Raw genomic sequence first — 15,255 nt, 5'->3', positions numbered from 1 at the left:
CACAAGGTGCTCCCCCACCCTCCGTGAAGCCCCAGTTCACAGCACCTGCTCAGAGGCCCGTCCCCCGCAGGCCAGACCTAGAGCTGCAGTTCAAGTGCTATCACCACGAGGACCGGCAGACCAACACCAACTGGCCGGCATCGGTGCAGGTCAGCGTCAATGCCACCCCGCTCACCATCGAGCGCGGTGACAATAAGACGTCCCACAAGCCGCTGTACCTGAAGCACGTGTGTCAGCCCGGCCGCAATACCATCCAGATCACGGTCACGGCCTGCTGCTGCGTGAGTGCCTCATGGGCCACAGGTCTGGCTGTACCTGTCCTCCACTCCCCACCCCACCCCCCGACCAAGAGAGGGACCTCCCTGTTCCCTGGTGAGGCCTTGCTCACTGGGGCCTGGCGCTGTGGCTGACCCTATATGGGACAGTGGGCCAGTCCTTCCCGAGGCGGGGGGCTGACCCTGAAACCTCCCCAGCTGGGGGCTCCAGGCAGGCCCAGGCCCGTCATGGACACCAGGGCGCCGTTCACAGGGTGCATGGGGGGCTCTCGGAGATGGGGCTCTGACCAGCAGTGGACAGCTAGTACAGGATGTGGGAGTATAGGCAGCCCCGACGGGAGGACCCCGGCCATGGCCCCTGACCCACCTCCCCCTCCGCAGTCCCACCTGTTCGTGCTGCAGCTGGTGCACCGGCCGTCCGTCCGCTCGGTGCTGCAGGGCCTGCTCAGGAAGCGCCTCCTGCCGGCCGAACACTGCATCACCAAGAGTGAGTGACCAGTCGGTGACCAGCCACCACACAGCACGTCCCCACCTCTGACACGGCTGGGGGCTCTGGGGGCAGTGGCTGGCCCGGCTCGTGACCCACCACAGGGCAGGTCCCCACGTCCAATGCGACCGGGGGCCCTGGGGGGTGGGGGCAGCAGCCAGGCTGGCTGGCGGCCCCTCCCTCCAGTCCTCTCCCTGTCCTGCCAGTAAAGCGCAACTTCAGCAGCGGCACCATCCCCGGCACCCCTGGGCCCAATGGAGAGGATGGGGTGGAGCAGACGGCCATCAAGGTGTCCCTCAAGTGCCCCATCACCTTCCGCAGAATCCAGCTCCCTGCCCGAGGTCATGACTGTCGCCACATACAGGTGGGTGGTCTCAAACTTGTGATGTGGGATGGTTTTCAGTTGACCCTCCACCAGCAGGTGACCGTACAGCGGGTGGGTGGGCAGGCTATGCGGGCCGCTCCTGTGCTGAGTGCTTAGCATGGTGACCCATGCGAACCTGGCTCATGTGGCTTCTCAACACATATGTACCTCAGCCCGAGGTCGCGCGGCTTGATCGCGGGGTGCGGCCTGGTTGCGCCCGGCCCCCGTGCAAGAAGCCATTTCTCCTGCTCCCACAGTGTTTCGACCTGGAGTCCTACCTGCAGCTCAACTGTGAGCGTGGGACGTGGCGGTGCCCCGTGTGCAAGTGAGTGCCTCAGACAGTCCTCCCGGGATCCCAGGCACGGGCACCAAGGAGACCCCAGGTTTAAGGGGACACAGCGCAGATGTGCGGATCAGGGCACAGACCTCATGCACAGTCAGTTCGTGCAGCGTCATCTCTCATAGAATTGCTTTATGTGGGATCACCTCACGCGGGGCCCCTTCATGCCGTGTGGCCTCAGGCAGAGTGACAAAGCCAAGAAGTGTGCCCGAGGCCGCTGAGCCACATGCCTTTGGTTTCCTACAGCAAGACGGCACTGCTGGAGGGCTTGGAGGTGGACCAGTACATGCTGGGCATCCTCATTTACATCCAGAAGTAAGTGTCTCTGTGCTGCCCGCCCACCTCAGGGCAGGGCAATTCATCCAACCCGGGTCAGCTGCCCACGGGTTCCATGCCACCCGCTGGGTGGTCACAGGCGTTTGAGCGGGAGGTCTGCCTAGAAGCAGGCCCGGGGTCTGGGAGCGATGGCAGGGACAGGCAGTGACCAGCCACATGTCCCTGCCCAGCTCTGACTACGAGGAGATCACCATCGACCCCACGTGTAGCTGGAAGCCGGTTCCTGTGAAGCCCGACATTCACGTCAAGGAGGAGCCGGATGGGCCGGTGCTGAAGCGATGTCGCACCGTGAGCCCCGCACACGTGCTCATGCCCAGCGTGATGGAGATGATAGCGGCGCTGGGCCCCGCCGCTGCCCCTTTTGCTCCCCTGCAACCCTCCTCGGCCCCAGCCCCTGGGGACTACCCCAGCCAGGGTGAGTGCTGTGGGCCAGTGATCCGCGTGCTCCAGACCAGTGTGCTGCGGGCCCTGTGCCTGGGGGGACTCCTAGGGACCTGGTGGGGTAGGTACAGCCGTGCCATGGGGACTGGCAGCAGGGCCAGCAGTGGGGAGCGGGGCCTCTCAGCTAGAACGCTGCTGGGGCCCGCCCCATGGCCCCACGTGTGGGCATGCCTGGGTGAAGCCGTCTCCCCCATGATGAAGAGAAATGCTGTTTCTTGTAAAACCCAGAGCTGCCTGCAGGAGGGCACTGGGAGCCTGGGCCACCGGCCTGCCCCCCCGGCCGCCCCACCAGCACCAGCCCTCAGGCCTCACAAGAAACGGGCTCTGCTCTTAGGTTCCAGCTTCCTGGGACCCGGGACCTTCCTTGAGTCCTTCCCGCCCGGCACGCCCAGCACCCCAGCCCTTCCTGAGTTCGCCCCAGGGCCACCCCCTGGTTCCTACCAGGCCGACATTCCCAGCAGCCTCCTGACACCGGAGAAGTCTGCCCCCTGCCTCCCAGGCCAGGTCAGTGCCGTCTGTGGGGTGGAGAGCTGATTCCAGGGGCCCCCGGGGCCATTCTACCTGGTTCTTGTCTCCTTCCCCAGATGACGCCAGCAGGTCACCTGGACCCGGCACACAACCCAGGGCCTCCTGGGCTGCTTGCCCCCAGCCTTGGAGGGCCCCCAGGGCCCCAGCTGCACCATCCAAATCCTCCCCCAGCATCCCGGCAGCCCCTGGGCCCAGTGAGTTCGGGCCCCATCGGCGAGCTGGCCTTCAATGCTACCACAGGTGTGATGGGGCCCCCCATGTCCGGAGCGGGGGAGGCCTCGGAACCAGCCCTGGACGTGAGTATAGGTCCCATGCCAGGGAGCACGTGGGAGCTGGGGCTGGGGACGGCGTGTCCATAGTCCCCAGGTCCACATTGCATCATAGAAGGGAGGGTCCTGACACCCCAGTGACTTCGAAGCCAGGACAACTGGTCAGATAGCGGCAGCTCTTTCCATGGTGAGCGTCAGGCACCTGAGTAGCCATGGGGTGACTGTGCAGGCAGTTGGCTACGGGGACCGTGCAGAGTCCTCAAGAAGATTGGGCTTGCAGATGACCACACCGGCTTGGTGTAAATCAGTGTGTAAACTGCAAGTAATGGTCTTCCTGGTAAACCAAACTCCCTGAAGTTCAATGGGAGAAAAAGCTCAAAGCCAAAAATCCCAGATGCTGGAAATCCCACTTCCTGCATTTGCCCCGTTCACATCGGGGACCCCGCATGGCCCCGTACCTGCCCCCTAGGGCAGGCCCTTGTGTCCCAGGCTGTTCTTGGATAGTGTGTGTAGAGCGAGTCCTGGTCAAAGAGCAGCCTTCAGCAGGGAGAGGCCTTGTGCAGGCTGAGGGTGCTCAGGCACAGGGTCCCGTGCAGGGGTGTGGTGGACCTCAGGCCAGAGCTGCTGATGGCTTTGCTTTGTCCCCAGCTGCTCCCAGAACTGACCAACCCCGAGGAACTGCTGTCCTACCTGGGCCCACCTGATCTCCCCACAAACAGCAACGATGACCTGCTCTCTCTGTTTGAGAACAACTGATCCTGTTGCCCCCACGCAGCTGGTGGGGACACGCCCGCAGATGTCACCACGCCTTGCCCCTCCCCACCCGGCCCCCTGGACCTCAGAGGCAGCTGTGCTGGGTGGAAGGGGACCTCGGGCACCCCACCCCCGCTCTCTGCACTGCTCAGCCCCGCCCCGTCCACCACTGCCACCCCTGACCCTCGCTGGGCCCCGCTCTGCCCCGTCCATATACACCTGCATCCCGGATCTCGTGCCTCGCCCCAGCCCCAACCCCGCCTGCTCCCGCCAGCCTGCATCCTGTCCGGCGTTGACCCTTCTGTTTCAGTGACCCCATGGCTCACTGGCGAGGAGCCAGGCTGCCCTGTCCTGAGCCTGAGCTCGCAGTGGGGGTGGGTCCCTCTTCCCACCCGAAGCTTCAGGCGAGGGCCCTGGGGTGGGGCCCCAAAGCACAACAATGTACATACTGTAGAGACACTGAGCTGTGGGCGGCGGGTCCCTCCCGCCCTCCTGGGTGCAGACGGTGGGTGGAGGGGGGGCGGCGGCCACAAGCCTTGTCCCCTGGGGTGGGCAATCACACCCAGTCTGTGCAGACTCTCCAGCGGGCTGCTCCCCAGGGCCCTTTTCCGTGAACGTGAAGAATCGGTCCCGCTGTGTTTTTTAGAACTGCCTCTCCCATGTCCACCCCGGGGCCAGGCCAGGTAGGGGAGGGGGCCTCTGCACCCCTGGCCCCAGGCCGAGTTGTGTCCCCTGTGCGCCCGTCTCTATTAAAGGACTCCTCATGGTGGGCCTGGCCAGTCCCTCCTCCGTGCACGACCATGTCCCTCCCGTGGGCGGGTCTCCACTCCAAGCCGCGACCTGGCTGTTCCTGCCTCGCGGTAAATTTCCTTGTCCCTGGAATTTTCCAAGTTGGCTTCAGCTGGAGAACTATTTTGTGAGGTGTCACCAGGGCCAGGAGACACATCTGCCACCATGTCACGGTGCTTGTGCGTGCCTGAGGCAGGGAGCCAGGGGTCTGGGGAGAGGCCGAGACTAAAGGCCTGGCTGACCTTAGACACCAGTCCCAGGTGGCCCGTGGAGGGTGGCCCTGGGCTCCCGGGTGTGCAAGGCCCTTCTGTCTGTGTGCCGGCTGCCTGGCTGGCCGGCTGCCTGGCTGGCCCTTTCCTTCCCGCCCCTAGGGTCTCCCTGTACAGCAGGCCTGAGCCCTGTGGTTGGGGAAAGGGGGAGCCAAGGGGTACTGGAAGCTCATGTGGGACGTGTCCCAGCCCCAGGCCACTTTAGCCATTGGCATCTTGGGACCCACAGTGGGGGCCTTAGCTCTGCCTGCAGCCTGTTCCTGGCTGGGGGAATAGGAGCACGACCCCAAGCGGCAGCATCTGACAGTGCTGTCCCTCTGGGGGTGCATTGAGCGGGGTGGTGCTGGGCAGAACGGAGAATCCAGAGCTGAGCTGCAAGTGGCTCGGGGTGGGCGGGGCCGGACGTGGACTCCCCTCAACGACGTGGGGTGACAACAAGGTCCAAACGTTCACACAGTACATGCCATCTTCACAAAGCACGACACCAAATCCTGTTCACAGGATTCCTATGTATGTGATATGGTTCCGGGGGAAAGCGAGGGCTCACTGGCCAGTGCTTCCCGGGTGAAGAGGGAAGGGAGAGCGCCGACCTCATCCTCCAGCAGAGTGGCAGCTGCCTGTCCCCTGTACTTCATCGTGTCCTTGTGTCTGCCACACGTGCAGTGTGAAAACAAGCTGGTGGGACTCAATGGACACGGGGACCCCTCCCCCCAGCTCCTCTCAAGTGCCTGGGGACACACTGCCTGAGGCCATAGGACACGTCTCCATCACTTAAAGAGACTGAAATCCTACGAGGTGCCTTCTCTGAGCCCAGCAGGACAAGGCTATGTGTCACCAACAGGGTTCGGGGGGTGGGGGGGGACACTAGCCTTCCAGGGAACAGCAGCAAGCCAGAGGTCAGACAGCCGCTGCAGCCCAAGGGGCAGAGGAGGCGTCGGGGGCAGAGCTACAAAGTACTTGGAGGCCAAGCAGGCATGAAGAGGCAACAGCGAAAGCGGCTTCCGAATGGAATTTGCTAGCTGCGAACAGCTCTCCACACCCCAATCCGCACATGAAGAAACTTCTAGAAACCAGTCCAAAGCTGCAGACAGGAGGAAATTAAGGCCCGGGCCGAGGAGGCCGGAAAAACAGGCAAGGGTCCGGGTACATGTGTGTCTCTGAGAAGAGTCAGGATGAGCCGACGTGGAGTCTGACCAAGTGACTGAGGTCAGCAGTGGGGCCGGAGACTGCCGCCAACGTCACAGAGAGAAGACTGACTGACTGCCAAGTGCACGAGTCCCCGGAGGCATGGGGACTACAGAGTGGGCGCTCCAGCAAGGACTCAGGGCCTCTGGTCAAACCCCCTACACACAAGGGGGGCCCAATGCAGCTCAGTGGGTTAGGAGACATTGCAGGACTCTTCCCCCATCTTCACCTGTGGGAGCCCCCTCCCTGCAGTGCGCCCCCACCTCACCCCCTCCCAAGCTGGGCCAGCCATAGGGACCCTGATGGGCATGGTGAGAGGAGCCAGGACACCAGGGACCCTGTTGAAGGGAGGGTCCAAGGACAGGATCACTTTTTTTTGTCTACTTTTGAGGTTGGGAATCACTGGCTGCTTGCCCAGTCCAGTTTTTAAAGTTGGTGTGTGTGAATTGCCCAGACGCTAAGTGCAGTGGGCTCCTTGAGGTGACACAGCGTCACTGTCTCTGTCCTGCACAGCCACCCACCCACCACTACCATGCCTCTGTCAGTGGACATTGGCTTGGTGTGGCCTTGGGCCTGTGAGAGGGTTCAGGGGGCTGCACCCCCTTGTTAGCTGCCAGGCACCCAGGCTGATGCCTCCTGGGCTGTGACAGGTGGGGGGTGTGAGCTGACCCTCCTCCCAACCTCCACACCTTGGCTCCTCCGGCTGGGCCCCCTTCCACTCAAACCTTTTCCGAGTGCGTTTGCCATGGCTTAGGCTGCGAGTGATCGGGACCAGCTTGGAAGGGAAGGATGCAAGCTAGCCATCCTGAAAGGGCCACCAAGTGCCGTGGGAACAGCCGGACTCGTGCAGGCACAGCGCCGGAACGGCCTGTCCCCTTGGAGAGCCCCGTTCTGCAGAGCGGCGGCTGCTGGGGAGCAGAGGCCTGCCTTTCCAAGCCCTGCTCTCTCCGGCACCCCACAAGGCCCCGGCCACCTGCTTTGCAGTGGGGTGGGCTCTGGCTGGCCTGGCTAGGGGATCACAACCAGGGCGGGGTCAGGAATGCTCCCTGACACTGGGAACAGGTACCAGAAGTACCACAGCCTCTCCCAACCTGCACCTGCCACCCAGACTGCCAGCCAGAGACATACAGGCTTCTCATCCTACCAAATGCAGGCTCTGCCTGCCTTGCCCCTGCCCCAGGGACACCTGTTTCCAGAACAAGTTGGGGCGCCTGCTGTGGCCGCTGCTCTCCCCATGGCTGCCTTTGCAGCTGATCAATCACAGACAACTCGATAGTGATCATTTCCTGATGCTTTATTTAAAAAATTTTTAACGTTTTTATTTTTTTTTTTTAATTTTTTTGAGACAGAGAGAGCATGTGCACATGGAAGTGGGGAGGGGCAGAGAGAGAGGGAGACACAGAATCTGAAGCAGGCTCCAGGCTCTGAGCTGTCAGCACAGAGCCCGACGCGGGGCTTGAGCCCATGAGCCATGAGATTATGACCTGAGCAGAAGTTGGATGTGTAACCGACTGACCCGCCCAGGCACCCCCTGATGTCTTATTTAAAAACACTCCCACCTTTGCTAAGTTAAACAGCACACCGAGTATCCACACAGTCCTCAGGTTTGGTGACTGTCAGCATTTTGCACCCCGCTTTCCTACCCCCGTCTTTCCCACGTAGCTGCATCTTTTACATGCACACGGTTAGTCACTGCCAACTTTGGGAAGTCAGTTGCAGACGAACTCTTGGTCCCTCAGCACCTCAGCCTGCATCTTGGAAAAACAAGAACGTTCCCTTATGTGAGCACGTTGGTCCACACGCCAGGGTGAGCTGCGGCCCCACAGTGACGTCCCGATATCCCAATGCCTTTTACAGTTTCTAACAACCGAGACTCAGCCAAGGCTCACATTTTGTGTCTGGTGACTGTGTCTACACTCTCTCCAAGAGAGAAGAGTCCTTGGCTTTTTTCCCTCATGCTGATGTTCCGAACAATTTGGGCGAGTTGCCTCACGGAAAGGCCCACATTCACCTGGACGTGTGGTCCTGGCAACGCTCACTTTGTCCTTTGCCCCGTGTGTCCTGTTGGCTCAAAGGGACGTCTACAGCTTGCCTGAATGCTCTTAGTCAAACAAGCCTTGGATTTTTTTTTTAATGTTTTTTATTTATTTCTGAGAGAGAGACAGCATGAGCAGGGAAGGGTCAGAGGAAAAGGGAGACACAGAATCCGAAGCAGGCTCCAGGCTCTGAGCTAGCTGTCAGCACAGAGCCCGATGTGGGGCTCGAACCCACAAACTGTGAGATCTTGACCTGAGCCGAAGTCAGACCCTTAACTGACTGAGCCACCCAGGTACCCCAGACAAGCCTTGGATTTTAAGTGTCCTTCCTCAAGACCATGAGTTCCAATGGGGGTGAGGACCAACTTTTGTGTCCAGGTTTATCCCAAAGCCAGCAACGTTTGTCCAAGAGATTAAGCAGGGGTGAGGCCGTGGTGCCCGGGAATAGGCCCAGGGCCAGCTAAGCACCCGGCACCCCGGCTGCTGCCCGCTTATGTCTCTCCAGCCAGCCTGCTGCTGTCTGGCTGAGGCCCTGTGCCCTGCAGGTGCGCCTTAGGATGGCCGGCGGGCGTCCAGTGAGCATCTGTCCCCATGGGGACTGGGGGCAGGGTGAGCCCTGGTGGCCAGGGTCCCAGCACGGGCCCGCACTAGGAGCCCCTCCAATAGCATGGGAAATCTCTGTACGAAGCTTCCATTCAGTTTTGCTGTAAACCTACAACTTCTAAAAACTGTCTATTTACAAAAGTTTCTTAAAAAGTTGGCATTTTACATATTATGTGTAAATACCAAATACAAATTCTTAATTATTGTCGTTGACTTTATTTTTTATTTTTTTAACATTTATTCGTTTTTGAGTGTGAGCAGAGGAGGAGCAGAGAGAGAGAGGGAGACACAGAATCTGAAGCAGGCTCCAGGCTCTGAGCTGTCAGCACAGAGCTCGACGTGGGGCTCGAACCCACATACCTCGAGATCATGACCTGAGCCAGAGCTGAGCATTTAACCCACTGAGCCACCCAGGTGCCCCTGTCACTGACTTTAAAACAAGCAAAATGGCCTAAACAGGTGGGAAACAGGAAGGACCCCTGTAAGCACGTGTATGCCCTGCCCACGTGGGTCCCCCAGGGGCTGAGGCCTGGGCTGCCAGCAGGTGCAGGGCCATTTGGAAGACCGTGGCCCTGGGTGGCATCCTTCCGGACGCTGGGGCCACATAGGCTCCTTAGTTCCTGCCCATTTTCTGAGCCTGCAACCCCAGCCCTCCCACTGAGCTGAGTGAGACTGGATCAGCCTAACTCAGCCAGAGCTGGTTTCCGCTGGTATGTAAACACAATTTTTGGCTAGTAGATACGTATTTTTTAAAGTTCATTCATTTATTTTGGGGGAGGGGCAGAGAGAGAGGGAGAGAGGGAGAGAGAGAGAGAGAGAGAGAGAGAGAGAGAATCCCAAGCAGCCTCCACTGTCAGCACAGAGCCCGAAATGGGGCTCAAACCCACGAACTGTGAGATCATGACCTGAGCTGAGATCAAGAGTCGAATGCTTAACCCGCTGAACCACCCAGGCACCCCGATACACATGCCCTTACAAATCAACCTTGGACTTCTGGTTCTGCTTGCGGCAGAAGATCTGCTGGTGAACTCGCCCCCTCCACCCCCAACCCATCCTGTCAACACTGGAGGCAGGAGATAACAGCTCTTAGCTGCCGGACAGTCGGGCCATGGGCTCTGGAAGAAGTGGGGGGCCCAGGGCATGTCCCACATTCCCTGTGGCACCAGCCACACCCAGGCCACGAAAGCAGACTCACGGAGAGCAGGGCCCTGGGGTCGGGTCCAGAGCAGAGCCGGCAGAGAGACTGCCTGGAACGGCCCGCTGGGTCCTGGCTGCACCTCCAGCTGCACTTGCACAGGGAGTGGTGGCTTCAGGACGGGCCACCGCAGAGCCCCATCGGACCCACGCCCAGAAGCGCCGCCCCTGTCGTGGAACTCCTCATAACTTCACCACAAGAAGCTCCACGTTTTCATTTTGTGCTGGGCTCTAAAGTTCACATACGCAGCCCCAGCAGAGCGAGACGAGGGGCCGGAGAAACAGCTGCTGGGGGCCGGGAGCTGAGGCAAGACTTGAGAAGTGGCCTCAGGGCGGGGACGCGGCCCAGGGATGCCTCACGAAGGGAGGAGTGGGGGCCGGCTCCAGCAAGGCTGCCAAAAGGCAGCCTTTCTCCGGTATCTGTAGGAAAAGTTCCGGGGAGGTCTACGCTGGCCAGGGTCACAGGTGTGCACCCATCTAAACTAAATGCCATCGTGTTTCCTGGCCAGAGGCAAGTGAGTGCCCAATCCTAGCACAGGCAGTGAGGTGATGGGGCCCCAGAGGGCATCAGGGTGCTGTTAGGGATGGATGGGAGTGGGCGGTCACCCAGCACAGACGTCCACTGTCTACACAAGCCGGAAGCTTGACTTTGATGGAACGTGGCTTCCTGGTGGCCTCGTGGCCAGATGAGTCCTCCCACGCCTGCGCCCCTCTCTGCCCCCAGCATCCCAGCAGCTGCAGGCCCCTCAGGGAGAGCTGTCCGGGCCCCACCTGCCCTTCCTGGGTCTTCGCAACAGTCGGGCAGCAGATCTAGCGAGAGGATGACCTTCCTGCCTCCCCACATCCTCTCCTGCATTCCCCTACCAGGCCCGGGCTGCCTTCCTTTCCTTCTTCCTCCTTCTCACTTTCTCTCTCTCTTTTATTATCATACTAAGGTATGATATACAGCTGAGTATTCCGTGTGTCCAACTTAATGAGCCCAGAGAGAAGCCTGGGCACAATTTTTGTTTCAATCTTTGTGAGAACAGACGGACACGATGGATGGCCTGATGGCCTGTATGTCTCTTTGACAATCTCTGTGCCAGGTCCCCTTTTTCATACTGAATGTGAGTTGTTCCTTTTTTGGTTTTCTTCTCTAGCGTTTTTTTCTAGTTAAAGGAACACTTCAAATATTAGAGATATTGACCTTCTGTCTATTGTGCCTGAATCTCACTTATCTTAACTTTGCATATAACCTTTGGCTGGTGTGGTTTTTAATTTTGTTATTGCTAATCTATGAATCAAGTCCGGGACTCCAGCCTTCTCTCTTCCCGGAGAGCATAAATAATAGCACCTCGTACTTTATATCTGGTTCATTTAAATGCTTTATTTTTTTAAATATAATTCAGAATTTTAAGGCCACTCAGGTGTTTTACTGACCATTTCCAAAAAAAAATTTTAAATGTATGTCTTTTAACATTTATTTATTTTGGGAGAGAGAGAGAATGAGAGAGAGAGAGCATGGGCAGGGGAGGGGCAGAGAAAGAGACAGAGAGAGAATCTGAAACAGGCTCTGAGGCATCAGCACAGAGCCTGGAGGTGGGGCTTGAACCCACGAACCACGAGATCATGACCTGAGCTGAAGTCAGATACTCAACTGACTGAGCCACCCAGGTGCCCCCCAAATTTTTAAAAAGTAATCCCTACACCAGCAAGGACTTGAACTCATGACCCTCAGATGGAGAATCACACGCTTCACCAACTGAACCAGCCAGGCATCCTCTGGTTCTTCTTTTTATTTAATTTGGAAATCAGAACTCCATATTCAGAGTTGTATATGAGGTAGACCGTCAGCTCAGGAAGCAGGCCTATGTCCCGCAGTGGTAGGCTACAGAATTTGGGGCGACTTTCTTGCCAAAGCCAAGAACACTGAATGAAATATTTTAGAATATCCGTTAAAACATCTGAGAGCCAACACAACAGGGTGGAGCTACCAAAAGTGAGGAGGCAAGATCCCAGAGAAGCAAATCCAAACAACAGCTACTTTGCCCCCAAAGCACCTGTCATGTCCTGCGGAAATGGTCAAATTGGTGGATGTTGGGGCCTCTGGGGGCTCAGGGAACAATCCAAGGCTCAAAGCCCACCCAAGGGAGGAGCGTGACACCCTCCCCAAGCACCTGAAGCTGGGATGAGGGGGAACTACACCTGCGGAGGAGGGAAAACTGAAAGTGAGCCAGCCCCGCGGGGGATGACTCCCCTCCTGCCTTGCCCCCTTACCCCCTCCCCCCCACCGCAGTAGGCCCTCCAGAGAGAGAGACAGAGAATCCGAAGCAGGCTCCAGGCTCTGAGCGGTCAGCACAGAACCCGACGCGGGGCTCAAACCCCTAAACCATGAGATCATGACCTGAGCCGAAGTCAGACGCTTAACCAACTGAGCCCCCCAGGCGCCCCATTCTTTGTTCATTTTTAAATCCATTTTGGGATTTCTGAGCTTCTTGGGTCAGTTGATATGTTTCATCACCTTCAGGAAATCCTCATCCGTTATCTATTTACATTTCTCTCCTGTCATGTTCCCTCCCTCTTGTCCCTCTAAGATCCCGTGCAGGTCAGACTGTCAGACCCACAGTCCCGGATCTGCAATGCTGGCTGTTGTTTTATTTTCCCCTATTCCTCTTCATCTTCGTACATCTGATTGGATCATTTCTTTTGTCCTGTTGTCTTAGTCGGCTTGGGTGTCCACAACAAAACAGCAAACGTTCATTTTCTCACGGTTCTGGAGGCTAGACGGCCAAGGTCAAGGTTCAGGCTGATCTGCTTTCCGATGAGGCCTCTCTTCATGACTCTCAGGAGGCTGCCTTCTCACTCATGCAGCCTTCCCTTCATGGGCACGCAGAGCGAGCGAGAGTGGGACGCGAGAAGGACAAGGTCCTGTGTGATCGGGGCTGTCCTCGTGACCTCATTCAACCTCGGTTACTTCCACAGAGACCCCATCTCCAATAGAGTCACACTGGGGTAAGAGCTTCAACGCATGAGTTGTCAAGAGAGGGACGGATGTCCAGCCCACACCTGTCCTCAGTCCGCCGAGGCGTCCCTCTGTGAGTCCAGTCCACCCTATGTCCTTACAAGTGGCCTTCGTCTCGATGTCATGTTTCCTTCTAATTTCATCATTTCCTTTTGCAGCAGCTCCGCTTGGCTCTCCTTTATTGTCCTACCTTTCTGCTGAAATCCAGGTGTCTTCACGCGTGCTGCCCACCCTTAACACCACAGCCTATGACATAGTCCCGGGGACAGGGACCGAAGACTGACTTCTTGTGCAGGCCGCCTCTGAGTCTGCTTCTTTCAACTGTCGCCTCCCTGGTCACATCAGCTTGCTTTTTTGGGGTGTCTGTATTAGAGTTCTCCAAAGAAATAGAGCCAATAAGAGATGCACACACATAAAGGAATTAATAGACTTACTATAAAGATATTTATCATGGGGCGCCTGGGTGGCTTAGTTGGTTATGATCTCACAGTTTGTGGGTTCAAGTCCCGCGTCAGGCTCTGTGCTGACAGCTCAGAGCCTGGAGCCTGTCTTTGGATTCTGTGTCTCCCTCTCTCTCTGACCCTCCCCTGTTCATGCTGTCTCTCTCTCTCTCTCAAAAATAAATAAAACATTAAAGTATTAAAACAAAAAAGATATTTATCAAAAGGGATTAACTCACAGGAATACAGAGGCTGACGAGTCCCGAGATCCGCCAGGCTAGCCGGCAGTGGGGGCCTGGGGACAAGCAGCAGGGTGAGTCCCAAGCTGGAGGCAAGAGAAAGGCGGGGCAGCAGTCTTGACTGAATGCCAGGCCAAGTCAGCGGTCACGTGCCAGGAGATGCCCGCCCCTTCCTGTGCGGGCTGTCGGTTCTGGGCTCGCCCTTGTGGCCTGCAGGCGGCAGGATCACACCTTCCTTTTGGGGTGGGGGGGTGGCATCTGAGTGGCTCGGAGTCTGCTGCAGTAGGCCCGGTGGCCCTGTGCCTGCCTGGGTCCCCCTGTTCTCCCTCATCTCCCTGAGCTTTAGAGGGCCACCGGCTGGCAATCAACATGCCGTGTTTCTCTCAGCGTCCCCACCCCCACCCCCAGACCCCAGAGCACCGCCAGCCTCGGTGACCTGTGCCCCTGTGTAGTAGACTTGGTTCGCATCCCTGGTTCTATCGGTGTGAGGCCCGCGCGGCCTGTTTCTGCCAGATCTCCTGCTCCAGCCTCAGCCTCTGGGGGCTGCAGACGCCTGGGCCTCAGGCCGGGGGCCGGTTCCCGGCTCCCTGTAGCACGGACGGTCACTTCTGGGATCTTACTGAGAGGCCCCTGTCCCTGGAGGGCGTCTCAGAGCCCTGCTCTTCCCTCAGACTCAGGCAGGCCCCAAGCACTCGGTCCCCCGGACTGGCCTCCAGTCTTCCTCACAAGCACCCAGTGACGGGCTCTCAGAAGAGAGCTGAGCTATGCGTGTCTGGGGTTCCCAGGGACTGACGGGTTGTCGCCAAAGCAGTGCATGTGGCCCGGGCCACTGCATGGAGTCCGTGCTCAGAACAGCCTTGAGTTTGATGGGACACTCTGCTGTCACTGTCTTGAAATCCTTGATAAGTTTTTTAATTGTATTTATTTATTTAAAAACTTTTTTGTCGGGTGCCTGGGTGGCTCAGTTGGTTGAGCATCTGAGTTCAGCTCAGGTCATGATCTTACAGTTCATGGGTTCAAGCCCCGTGTCAGGCTCTGTGCTGACAGTTCAGAGCCTGGAGCTGCTTCAGATTCTGTGTCTCCCTCTCTCTCTGCCCCTCCCCAGCTCATGCTCTGCATCTCTGTCTCTCAAAAATGAATAAACGTTAAAAAAAACTAATTTTTTTAATTTTTATTTTTTTTAAATTTCAGTCTGAGCCATTCTGATGAGCACTGAGACCGGAGTCAGGGAGAATGGGCGTCGGCCCTGCTCTCCTGCCTGCTGGCTGTGCCACCTTCAGTAAGTTTCTCAACCTCCCTGAGCTTTCTCTGCCCTTAGGGGAAAACAGCAGCGTCACGGGGCTGGGGGGCCCCTGACAGTTCCCAGAATCTTGAAGGAACTGGGCCTCACTGGTCTGCTTCCGTTGCTGCACCCCTTTCTGTGCTGGGGACGTTCTCCACCCGGTGAGTCCCGGGGGAGGCGGTGTGAACATTCCAGACAGCAGCAGCCTCCAGAGATCTGGGCGATCCCGGCTCCACTGGCAGATGGGCCGCCCCCACCCCGCCATCGTGTCGACGATTCTGGAGGCTGAGGCATCAGCTGCGGTTCCCCCCCTTCCCAGGGGCCACGTGGCCGGCATCCCCCCAGGCCAAGTGCTGCTCTCCGCTTTCCACTCAGTCCCTCCTAGGCAGCTGCCAGCCACCAGCTACTCGAAGCATCGCTCTTG

The 15,255-nt window shown here is 58.2% G+C and overlaps 1 protein-coding gene across 5 annotated transcripts in view; it reads left to right on the top strand.

Moving 5' to 3' along the window:
• The window catches only part of ZMIZ2 (zinc finger MIZ-type containing 2), a 13,238-nt gene extending 8,676 nt beyond the window's left edge, over positions 1–4,562 (top strand). For all 5 annotated transcript variants that reach the window (XM_077765803.1, XM_077765802.1, XM_077765806.1 and 2 more), the window contains 9 exons: positions 71–281; positions 657–762; positions 969–1,126; positions 1,384–1,451; positions 1,713–1,781; positions 1,973–2,217; positions 2,578–2,747; positions 2,828–3,067; positions 3,689–4,562. In XM_077765803.1, the coding sequence (XP_077621929.1) occupies positions 71–281; positions 657–762; positions 969–1,126; positions 1,384–1,451; positions 1,713–1,781; positions 1,973–2,217; positions 2,578–2,747; positions 2,828–3,067; positions 3,689–3,796 (1,375 nt within the window). In that variant the 3' untranslated portion in view covers positions 3,797–4,562. The remainder of the gene's footprint in view (positions 1–70; positions 282–656; positions 763–968; positions 1,127–1,383; positions 1,452–1,712; positions 1,782–1,972; positions 2,218–2,577; positions 2,748–2,827; positions 3,068–3,688) is intronic.
• Positions 4,563–15,255: the final 10,693 nt, after the last annotated feature.

Source organism: Crocuta crocuta, unplaced genomic scaffold (assembly GCF_008692635.1).
Source record: "Crocuta crocuta isolate KB4526 unplaced genomic scaffold, BGI_CrCroc_1.0 scaffold751, whole genome shotgun sequence".
In the NCBI taxonomy this organism is placed as follows: Eukaryota; Metazoa; Chordata; class Mammalia; order Carnivora; family Hyaenidae; genus Crocuta; species Crocuta crocuta.
This window is presented reverse-complemented; position numbering and strand designations above follow the sequence as displayed.